The following is a 12,125-nucleotide window of genomic DNA, read 5'->3' as shown; positions in this document are numbered from 1 at the left end:
AAATAAGCATAATAAATACCCAGTTACAGTTTACAGGCAAAAGATTATGCAAAGCAGATTCTCTTCCACATCTTAAAATCTGTGGGAAGTCATTACATAGAGCACACTGATGAACTGTTTGCATACAAATATATAATCAGAATTATTTATCCTCCACATCTGCTTTTTTTTTTTTTTTGATGCACCAAATTTAAAACCAGAAACATCTAATGATGTTATTTAATAAAGTCAAGGAAAACAGCCAGCACAAATTATTATTGAACTGCAGTCGGACATGGATTTATGCTCCAGTGCCTGCTGTTGGTCTCTGTTACCTTCTCATGCACGTAAAGGAGGTTGCTGCCAACAGGACCTCTGTTTATTTAGCTGTGAAATTTGTAGAAGGTAGGTTTACTGTACTCATCTGTGGTTATAAATATGAGATTGGCTCATTAGAACCCTGACTGTTTAATGGATGGAAAAATTTTCCAACAGGACAAAAAAACCTCATCTTCACTGGACTTGGGAAGAATCTCTTAATATTGTTGATATTGTCCATAGAACACTGTTTATCACTACCAGTAGGGTATCTTTTCTTGTGCATTGTATTCCTTCACATTTGATGTCTTTTTCTGTAAATTTTAATAAAGACAAAGTTTTGGATAATATCATTATGCAACAGGCCAGACCATTCCATCTCAACTTTATACTTTCTCATGAGGCAACATGTTTAGATTACTTACATGTTTTGGGGGTTTTCACTCTGAATTCTGAGATTGCATGTTTATCTATGCACAATGCTATTTTCCATTCTGGAATTATGTTTCAGCTGAAATTTTTATTGTGGATAATGCACGTATATTGCAAAGCCCTGAAACACTTGATTTAGGAGAATTTATATTAGTTTGCTAGTCTAATCTGTCCTGAATTATCAACATGTATTTTCCACTTCAAGCTTCACTTTAGGAATGCTTCTGTTTGAAGCAGTTTTGCCTGCTCTCATGGTAGCATTAAAGTTTTGGACAATTTGATATATTTAGTATCCAATCCAACTCCTCCATGAGGGGAAGAAAGGTCAGGAATGCAGCCGAACTGACACCATAAAGCACATCCCTTGGAACTTGCAGGATCACCAGAGATGCCTTCAGCATCAGTATGGTGTTCCAAGTATTTGCAAGTAATCATGTCAGTGACACAGAATGGTCTGATTCCACATTTCTGAGGAGCTCCATGCTGTAGCTAATTAGTTCCTGACAGTCTGCACTCTGCTATGCATACCCAAGGGACTGGCATGCTACAGTGATAAGAGCTGCTTTGTTCTTTCCCATGGCTGACTCTCAGGTTTTATGTATTTGCTGTTTTATTAAAATCTTGAAGTCAGGAGACCATGAGATAATCTCAGCTGCCATTTAAATCATGCCAAGGCCTAACCATCAAGAATGTAACAAACAGCTGGTGCACATAACAAATGCAGCCCAAGGGCTAGGAAACCAAAGGAGTCCAGTATTTAAAAATCAAAAATAAAATTACATTGTTACAGCAGCATTATTATCCATCAAATCCCTGGGGTGATAACACATCCCTCTGCCACTGTATGTGCATTGTGTACACAAAGCTGCTTCTGCACTACAAGTACTACTGTGCTGGTGATTCCATCATAAAATCCTGAATTGTCTGAGCAGAAAATAGCCAAAATGAATATCAGCCTCAGGTAGAGTTATTCTGCTGGGGAGAGAAGGGGCAGGGAACACAGGGAATGCAGTTCAAGCAGCCCAATTGCTTCTATAAATAAGAGCACAAGAATATTTTGCTCAGATTAAAAAAAACTTTCGTAGCAAACCTTTTCTTGAAAAGACCTAGCACCTCCTCGCTTTGTAAGGATTTTTGTCCGGTTGTCCTTCTTGGCTTTAATGTTTCCCTTTTTATGAGCTGAGTGAAAATTTTCCAGTTTTTTGGCTGTTACAAACATTCTTTTAAAAATCTATTTCACATCCTTAGCAGAGTCAGCTGGCAACTAAAATCTGAGAAGAGATTTATTCAGTACAGTGTGCCCCAGCACAGACTTGCTGGAGTGTATGGAGGTTTCTTCCTGAACTTGTTCTTTGTGACTTCCAGCAGCTGAGCATGGCAACATGAGCTCTCTTGTGTCCAAGGACTTCTGCGGGCTGCAGGGAGTGGGTCACACAAAGAAAGATCTTGGTCGGATGAAAATGTCTCAAAGAGTCAAATGGAGACAGGGTTCAGAAGACAAAGAATCATGCAATCATCTAGGTTGGAAAATACCTTTAAGATCATCAAGCCCACAACTAAACCATGTCCCTAAGTGTCACAATCTATACATTTCAAATACCTCCAGGGATGGTGACTCAGCCACTTCCCCAAGAAGCCTTTTTCCAATGCTTGATAAACCTTTCAATGAAGAAATTTTTCCTAATATTCGTTTCAAACCTCCACTGGCACAACTTGAGGTTGCTTGAGAGCATGAAGAGTCAAAGGTTGGATAAGCACCACAGATCCAACAGTCCTCAGGTTTAAGACTGGGGCAAAATGATCAGCTACCACAGAAAAGCATTAGAGATGTGAAATACTTATTTCTGGTTATAGTGATATTTTTGCCCCTGATGAAGGAGAGGAATGATGAGGAGGACTCCATTAATATCAGAAGGCTAATTAATTACTTTATTATACTATATTATTCTATATTACATTATATTACATTGCATTTAAACTGAATCTGCCAAGCACTCAAATGCACTCTCTGTACAGAATTTTGTGACTGTCAGCCAATAGTCCCAACACACACATACCTGGATTCAATTGGTCAATGAATCAAAACACTCACACCAGAATCCAATTATCAATTTCCTTCAGGTAAACAATCTTCCACGATGCATTCCACTTGTGAACAACACAGGAGCAGTAAATGAGATAAGAATTGTTTTTTCTTTCTCTGAGGTTCAGAGAATGTGAAACCCAGAAATATTCTTGAGAAGAATTGTGCCTTGCTTTTCTCTGTGAAGAGAAATGTGGTGACATCTATTCTTGGGTTTGACTCTTTTACAAGGGGTGGGCCCAGTGCCTTGCACATAGCATCAAGGAGAGAATACACTGTGGAAAAAGTGCCAATTAACTGAGCAGGACTGAGGTATTGTCCCTGAAAACCATCCACAATGGGAGCATGACTTTAAAGATTTACTCTGTGAATACTGATGCTTGAATTATTGCATTTCTAAATGATTCAAGAGAACAAGAAGAACAGGAGGTGGGCTGCAACACCCTTTGGAGTGGCTGACTCCCCCACTGGTTAAGTTAATTTCAGCAAGTTATGCTGCTGACTGATGAAGAACTTGATTGATCTCAACTGCTTTGAGGTGCAAAAGAAGCCATTTACAAACAAATAAAACAGGAAACATTACAGTGTACCTGGCAACTGCTGAGAGGAAAGTTTTCCACAGTATCTGATGGGGGACTCTGAAAGTAAAACTTGTCCCCAAAGGAAATGACACTGGAGGCAAAAACAGCCGTCAGAGAGATTCTTACCTTCCAAGGACTATATCTAGGCTTCATTTTTAGCAGGATGAGATCTGCTCTGATTCTATGGTTAGCTAAGCACAGCCAAAAAGTGAATAGGTGATTGTCTTTTTCTTCTTGCTGTTTCACATGGAAAAAAAAGTTATTATAGAAGCCCATAAACAGCCACTCAAAGCACCTTGCCAAGACTCTGTAGGTGGTTTTAGTAATAAGCCCACACATATGCATACCAAATTAAGCTTTACCAGGCAACTCTAACTGTGCTGGCTTTTACTGCTCAAGTATTCAGCTCTAGGGACATCCTCTGGAAGGAGCCTTAATGGTGTAAAGTTTTCATTATTATTTTTATGGCATTATGTAGACACTTGGAAAAAATTGCCGGTGTTCGTGTCAAGTGCATTCTTAGCCTCAAGCAAAGTGGATAATGGAAATATTGTTGTCCATACAGGTGGGAAGTGGAGGGACAGCAAAATGAAACAACTACAGAGAGACACACAAAGGAGAGACACCTTTGAGACTACACATTTCCAAATACTGTGCTATCGACCTTAAATGAATAACCATCCTTCATCTCAGTCTCTTGCACACTTTTATGGGCAAGCAAATTCCTATCAGGAATTATTCTCTACTTTAAATCTCATGCTGACCACAGAGAAGGTCTGGCATGAGTAAGACAGCTGCCATTGCGATGTGCATCAGTGGAGATGCACACCAGTGGAGATTCTTTCCCCTCCTGAAAGCAAAGGCAAAGTCTTCCAGTGTGATCTGTGTAATGGAAGGGGAAATTTTGTATTGTCTGCTGCACAATCAGCTGTCAGTTCTGTGGCAATGATAATTCCAACCAAACAGAAAAGGCCCTTTTTAAACACAGTTTAGCCTAAAGAAAAAATCAATACAGAGAGGACACAAATCATTATAACAATATTATATTCATAACTGTATTTATAATGATCAAGAAATATTTATACAGCAGAAGAATTTCATATTAGACAACACTGCTCCAAGTTTGCCATGGTGCAACCATAAATCTATCCCATAGGGCAGATAACTACAGAGACTTGACCCTAAATTACCTAACTATAACTATTCTACTTTCTGACTGACCTTGCTGGCAGGACACACTTTGCTGTCCAGCAGCTGAGCTAAACATTATGTACATCTGAGATGACATTTATCTCAAGGAAACTTGCCAGACATACTCACAGATATAAATACTGCAATCTTTTACTTATTATTTCAAGAATACAAAGGTATTTTAATATACAAACAGAGAACTGGAGGGAATTCAAAGCAGAGGAGCCTTTTCTTTTTCAAAGAATCTTTTTCAGAGATGGAAGGGAGAGAGAAGCATGCATGGTTTGCCTGAGTAAGGTTTGTCCTCTCATTCCTCCTCTGCACCATCTGTGCACCCACAGACTGCACAGGCTGTGAGAATGCAGGAGAATGAGCAGAAAGTGGCCTCATTGTTACCCTGCAGTATCCACCACAAGGAATCTCCTGGCTTTGACATAGTTGCTACACCCAGGGTCACTTTTACACCCACTTGAAGCTTACATTACTACTGAGACAGTGCACTGGAAACTGGTGTACTGTAAAAACAACCTCTGTGCTGGTTACGTTATGTGGGAGCTCTTGCTGAGCTCTGTAAGCACCCAGATTGTCACAACAGAAATATGAAGTTCTCCATCTACAATCCACCCTCCCACCTGCACTGTGTCAAATCTCAGGGGGACAAAATAATAGTTTCCAAACTGTTAAAAGAGATAAATTCAAAGCTGAAAAGAAATCTCTAAGAAAGAGAAGCAACCATTAGAAGTTGCAAAAGTAGCAGGAGAATATTTTAAAGAGGAGTTATTAGGCTAGGTAAAGCTTCCCAGAAGTGAGATATAAGGAAAATCTGGGGCAGAAGGACATCAGCCCATGAAATTTAAAGCCAAACCAGTGAAAGTGCTCAACTGAGCAGCTTCTCAAACAGCTAGGATGCTCTTTAATGCTCCTGACAGAGGGAAGTAAAACCTTTGCCTCACATTCTTTAATCTGCCAGTTGCTTCCTTCAACAGAGTCCATTTTTCCCCTTTACTACTCCAGGTACTATTAATGAATTTCTTCCAACAGATGAGTAGCTGACTGGAATATATTGACCCTCTCTTGCTTCTTGGCTGGGCAAACTGGCTTCTGGGAAATGCTGCTCTTCAGGGCCTTTCCTTAGAAGTATGGGCACTACTTCTGATTTCCTCAGGGCTTCTCAGGCACGGAGGTGATCAGGTCCAGGGACCAACACCCATGAACACGGCTAAAGTGCTTAGAACCTGGAACATTTTGCACCAGAGCTCCCATTGACCTGTAACTGTTTGAGCTGGAAGGCCAAACTGGCAGCTGGAGCAGGGAGAAGGGCTTTTATATTCTGTGGAGGCAGAGTGTTTCTTCTATTGTCTAAATAGCACTCTTACAAACCCTGTAAAGATTCCTGTATGAAGGGTGCAGAATATCGAGCTATAATGGGTTATGATTATTTGATGTGATTGCATCAGAAAATAGTTTATTGGTGTGTATGGGATTGTGTATGAATATTTGGATCAAAATCAGTTTTATTTTTCTAATACAGGTTACTGGTGAGTCATACATTATTTTTCAGGGCCTGCAAAAGATGACTGGGAAAGGTATAACTGCTGCAAATTCCCCTTAAATTTACTGAACTGTGGTCTGATTTCTCATTAGAAAACCTATAGAAGTGTCCATTCTGAAAAAAAAAAAAACCACTAAGCCAGAAATCACCTAACCTACTTAGTAAATGGGCTCTGTTTAAGAAGAACAGGATGGAAAAAGTAATAGCTGAATAGAAAAGAAACAGTGACCTAGAACCTATCATGTCTTTGATGGGAGAATGTAGTACCTTAGCTGATTTCACCCCCATAAAAATGCTGGGATTTTTTGCCAGATCTAGGAACTAACACATCACAGCATATAAAGAGTTAAGTGATCTAAATGTAGAAGCAGAAGTGATGAAGGAAGAGAGAAGGCTTTAAACAAGACTTGAAGATTCCTCCCCTTTGAGGCACAAAGAGAGAAATACTTAAAGAGTTAGGGACCAGGACTAACTGGTGAGACCCAAAAGCAGAACTGCTCAAGCAGTGGCTCCAGCCCAGCTGCAAGGCAAACCAATTTTGATCAGATTTTGCCAAAATGCTGTGCAAAATAAACTAATAAAGGGTGGCTAGCTGCAAGGAGGGGCTGGGACTGGGAACTAGGAGAGCTCCCTCCTCTTCATTCCCACATACACATCTAGGATGGGAGGTGATCTCATCAGAAATTGTGTAACTCTGCCCATAGACTTCAAGGCAGGGACTGTAGGTGATCTGCTCCTAGGATGTTCTGTAGCACTTTACAGTCTTAGGGTCCATTCTGAGGCCTTAAGAAAATTGGCAGTGCCCTTGTTACCATCATCTGCCTTGTTGTGGCTGAGGTATTCACAGTCAGCAGGAGGGGAAGCACCTCCCGGCCCTGTGTGAGAGTAGAGATGCAAGATTCTGTACTGGATGACATGGATGGTTAAAGGGCCTGATGGCAAGAGTCAGAGGATACTCAGTGGGGCCACAGGAGGTCAAAAGTGTGTGTAAATCAGGAATCAGGGCAACCCACAGGCAAGAAAACAAGACTGTGGGATCACAGGTTCCCTGGAAATATTCATTACTTAAATTCTCTTCTTAATTTGACTCACAGATAGATAAGGACAGCTCAAAACACCTCTGAGCTGTTGTTGAGACTCTGCCTGCATTATGGTAGTGAAGTTTGGCCTTGGAGTATAAAGCAGCTAGAATGTTTTTCCACTCCTACTCCTGAAAAATCTAGTGCTGTCATTTGGTGGAAACCATAATACCTTGTATTGGATTTGCTTCTTAATATTTAATACTCACTTTTTTATACACAGTTTAGAACACAGAAATAATTGGTATCAGTAATACTGGAATGTTACATACTACTAAGATAGAAAACAAACAAAAGGAGCAACAGAAAGTGTCCTTTTGCTATAAGTTTTGTAGTCAGTTGCTGCTATTCCTTCTGTGATGCACATAAAAGCTGTTTCACCCTTTGCTGGCTTTCCTGGAAATGTAATGCTGTCCTTTAGCTTCACAGCTGAGTAAAGTGTTGGTTCCTCCCCTGCACCTGATATCAGACCTGGTGCTTAGCAGGGCAGTGCATTAACCAGAGAAAAGGGATCAAAATGAGACAGCATCAGTTCAAGTTATAATTCATAGTTTCAAGCAGGACAATATGGAGACAGAAAGTTGAAAACCATAGCTCTACTATGTCCTGTCTCCCCTGAGAGAAGGGATGTCTGCTCTGGTACAGACATCCCACACTGCAGCAGTGTCAGCACTCTTTTGGTATAAACAGGGAGCCAAGTCTGCTGGTATCAACAAGCCAGTGATTTTAGGCTCCTGCAACATCAGAGGGAATTGCCTTTGGTGGAGTGGAGTGGAAATGAGGGCAGAGTCGGGCACAATACAGAGCCTGCCTTGGCTGGAAGCAGAAAGCAGACCTTCAGCATTTCATTCAAGCTACACAGAACAATCCTTCAGCGCAGCCTATTGCAAAGGCACGACACTCTCTGCAGAAATGAGACTGGGCATGCCTGCCAGGAGCCTTGAGGAGGATACTCTCTCCCATTTACCAAGGCAATGCATCATCTTCCAGGCTGACCCGAGCTGCTGCCAGGATTTACAGAGACACGGAGAAGCATCAAATCCCCCTGGCAGAGGCAGCGGAGCGCGCAGGCTGCCGCCGGCTGCTGTAGCGTGTCCCCAGGAGCCGGGGACAGGCGGGCACACACACGGGCACACACACGGGCACACACACGGACACGCACACGGGCACACACGGACACGGACACGGACACGGACACGGACACGGACACGGACACGGACACGGACACGGACACGCGCGGTGCGTGCGCGCAGCCCGCCGAGGTAAGTCCAGCCCCCAGCATCCAGCGGGGCCATCCTTCTGCTGCTGGATTTTTCCAGCCGGAGCATCCTGCCGGCTCTGCCGTGATTTATGGAAAGCGGTTTCTGACGCGGGGCTTTTTCTATTACGACACGGACCCACGGACTGGAGGAGGCAAAGCTGCAGTCAGGGCAGGAGAAGTGAGGGAGGGGAAGAGGCGGGAGCACAGGGACACGGAGTGGAGAGGACAGAGGGAGAAACAGGCACCGAGACACTTCAGAGATGGGTGAGTTATAACTGAGAGAGCAGGAGGAAAGGCAGAGAAAGGAAGAGAAGGGGAGCCGTGAGGAAGAGAAAGGGAAAGGAGATCAGAGACTGAGTCAGCCTCCAGAGGGCAAACACCAGGAGACGAGTTCAGGGAACACCCCAGCACACCAAGAAGGACCTGTTCTCTCTGAATCTTCACCATGAGCACAAGGAAGAGTTGCCCCCTGCCACTGGGACAAGGAGACCAGGAGGAGAAGCAGAGCGAGGGCGCTCCCGACCTGGAGCGACAGGAGTGTGAGATGGAGCTGAGGAACAAAGCTATTCTGCAACAGAAGAGGCGCCTCAAACAGGCCACCCAGTTTGTGCACAAGGACTCTGCTGATCTGCTGCCTCTGGATGGCTTGACAAGGCTTGGCACCTCCAAGGATCTGGTGAGTCCAGTGGGATCCCGTTTGGGAGGGGGTTCTCCTGATAGCCTCCATTCCAGTTGGGAGCTGCTGTCAGGTTTTGTGAAAGGATCATAGGTTCAGCAAAAATGAAACTTCCCTTCAGGATCATCTAGAAGCAGGTCAGGGTGAGGGGAAAGAATTAATCACTCATTTGCTTGCATCCATCTTTTTGTGCCTCCGCATAGGAACCAAACTCCTCAGGCAGACATGGACTGGAAGGACTCTCCAGAATCCAAATTTCCATTCACCCGATACCTATGTATGTTCATGTGACACGTATATTTCCATGTGGGACATCTCTGAAAGCCCCCATGTATCCCTGCAAGATCCAGCTCAAAAGCAGAATGCTTCCTGGACTCAGAAGGGAGGGAAGTACAATTAATGAAATTCTGAGAGACTTATGTTTGACCTTGTCACCTTTTTGCATTTTTCTCTTTTCCCCCACTCTCTGGATTTATGGAGGGGCAAGCAAAGGGCAGGACTGCAAACCAGGCAGGCAGGCAGGCAGATGCAGCACCTGGCACTCGGGATGACTCCTTTGGGGAGGAGGCACTGGAGCGAGGCCTGTGGGCATCTCCTTGTGGTGACGTGGATCAGGGAGCATCAGGGAGGGAGGTCTGTTCCAGCAGCCTTGGCAGTCTGTGGTCTGGAAGGGTTTCCTCGAGGCTGGAAGCAGATTCCCTGGCTCAACTGCACACATACTCTCCTTGCTCAGGCAGTTTTGCTGTCCAACTTCTCTCCACTGTAGAGTTAAACTGCTCAAGAATGTGGAGGTCTAAACCATTTTCCCAAAAGAGGGCTCACATCTGGTTGTGATGGGGGCACAATCACTTGTTCCATCTGTGGCAGTGGGTGTCATAAAAGATCTTGTCCCTGCCTGCAGTCTGTGCTCCCCTCTGTATCCTCAGACAGTGGCAGCAGCACCACAGATGCTCTTGTGTGTGTGCCTCCAGTCATTTCCCAGCTCCCGAGGCACGCAGTGGCACAGGGCCACACACGTGTGGGACCTGGCACTAACGGGAGCTGATCCTCCCTGCAGAAACCTTGGGGTGCAGTGGCTTGCAGACGAGGGGTCGGTGCCATGTTCCCGTGCTGGCACATCCTGCCGCTCCCACCACCCTCCCTGCAGCTCCCTCAGCTCCCTTAGCAGCTGCTGGGAGTCCCTGGCATGGCAGGGGCTGGGTAGCTCCTCCAAGTGCCCCTGAGCTGTTGCTCCCATTCTGCAGCCACGCTCATGGCTGTCAGCAGGGATGGTGTGGAGTGTCCCTCCAGCCATGTGTGCAGTCATGGCTGGAGAGCAAGAGCTGTGTCACATCTGTGCTGTCCTAGCGAGGAGCAGGACTCTCCTCCCCGTGGGGAAGGAGCTCTGGCCACGCTGCAGCCCAGAGAGCCAGTGCTGGCCCTTGGGGCCTGCAGTGCTGCAGCTCCAACATCCCCTCCGGAGCACAGCGTCCCTGGGCAGGGTATGGGGATGAGCCACTTCTGAGGCTTCTGGTGCGTGTTTGCTGACTCCAGCCACAAAGGCAGGCAGAAACACATCTGCCAGCTTTGCTTTGGGATTGACTCCTGTCACACCATGCCTCAAAGTGACAACTGGCATCCTGAAGCCCTAAGGGGTTCCTTGGGCGAGACAGTCCTTGTTTAAATCACTTGCCACAAGCAGCTCTCCTGCTGGAAATAACCATTCCAGGCAGGAGAACTTGCTGTATGCCGACAGCGTTCAGTCACTGCAACCCACTGCAACTTCATGTTTGGTCCATAACAGAATAGCTGAAACATTTTTACCATGGACCTAAGGAGCAGTGAATGAAGCATGACGTGTTTTTCTCACATGGACATTTTGCTCTGGTGTTAGAGGGCACAAAATAAAGTGTGGCAGCTGTGCCAAGTTCACACACACAGCGCCATACCTGGGGTCAATGTGGTACCTCCGTTTCTGCTTTAACTTGGAGCAAAAGAAGAACCAGGTCTTAGATTTCCAAGTGGGATTCAGAGGTTCCTGCAACTCAGTGGGACACTGTGATATTGCTGTGATGTTTTGGGCACTGCAAATCAGAGTCCCAAATATGCTTTTGGCTTATTTTTCTAGACATTTCTCCAGCACTATGAAATCCCCATCTCTTTTTCCTAAATTGATCTGGCTCCCTCCTGGAGGACAGGAATACAAAAAAGGAATGTACTGAAAATGAAGCAGCAGTAGGATGTGCTGGAGAGTTTGATTTGGATAGAGAGAGTAAAACACCCCTGACTCCTACAGCACTGACACTGGGAGGAAAGTTTAATTAATTCCCCAAAACGGGTCTCCATTGACAGTGCCAGAGACTCCAGCTGTGGCAGCTCCATGTCCTAAAACTAGAGCAAGGCCTCATGTAATTTAAAATAAAATACCTACTTTCTTTCGCAGTCACAAGCTGTTAGTTTTTGCCACTCTTTTCTGTGTATTCCGGGTGTGCACTCAGCTTATGCAATGCATCCAGAAGTGCCTGCATTTTGATGGGCCCATCATCTCTCCAATAATGAGTAATTACACATTTCCGTGGAGATCTCGTGTTTCCACCTTTGCAACAAAAAGCATGATCAGTTTTGGGGGTTTTTTAAAATGGAAAATTAAAAAAAAAGGTAGCTACATGAGCTAAAATATTCTGGAAATACCAAGAAGGCCTGAAGATCTGGCTTCTCACCTCCCAAAAATCAAGATACCCAGCTCATACAATGTCACTAATCATAGCAAGGCCTGGAGGTTTCACATTGGAAAACCTGAACCTTCCCTAAGTTGCACTGGGAATCTTCTTTGATCCCTCTAAGTGCCCTGAGAGGGCATCCTTACCAGCTCCTGGACACAACACTCACAACATCCTCCCTTACCATCCTCTAAATCTAATTGTTTCTGACCAGTCCAAGAGCTACAACGCTCTCTCCACTTCTCCATCTCACTGGTGAGAGAGAAGATAGGCA

General features: G+C 44.6%; 1 protein-coding gene across 1 annotated transcript in view; it reads left to right on the top strand.

Moving 5' to 3' along the window:
* Positions 1 to 8,196: 8,196 nt before the first annotated feature.
* The window catches only part of NRIP2 (nuclear receptor interacting protein 2), a 19,593-nt gene continuing 15,664 nt past the window's right edge, over positions 8,197 to 12,125 (top strand). The window contains exon 1 of the mRNA XM_036401078.2: positions 8,197 to 9,152. Coding sequence (XP_036256971.1) covers positions 8,922 to 9,152 — 231 coding nt within the window. The 5' untranslated portion in view covers positions 8,197 to 8,921. The remainder of the gene's footprint in view (positions 9,153 to 12,125) is intronic.

The sequence above is a fragment of the Molothrus ater genome, chromosome 2 (genome assembly GCF_012460135.2).
Source record: "Molothrus ater isolate BHLD 08-10-18 breed brown headed cowbird chromosome 2, BPBGC_Mater_1.1, whole genome shotgun sequence".
Taxonomy (NCBI): domain Eukaryota; kingdom Metazoa; phylum Chordata; class Aves; order Passeriformes; family Icteridae; genus Molothrus; species Molothrus ater.
Note: the sequence above shows the minus strand (reverse complement) of the source record. Positions and strands in the feature narration are given on the sequence as shown.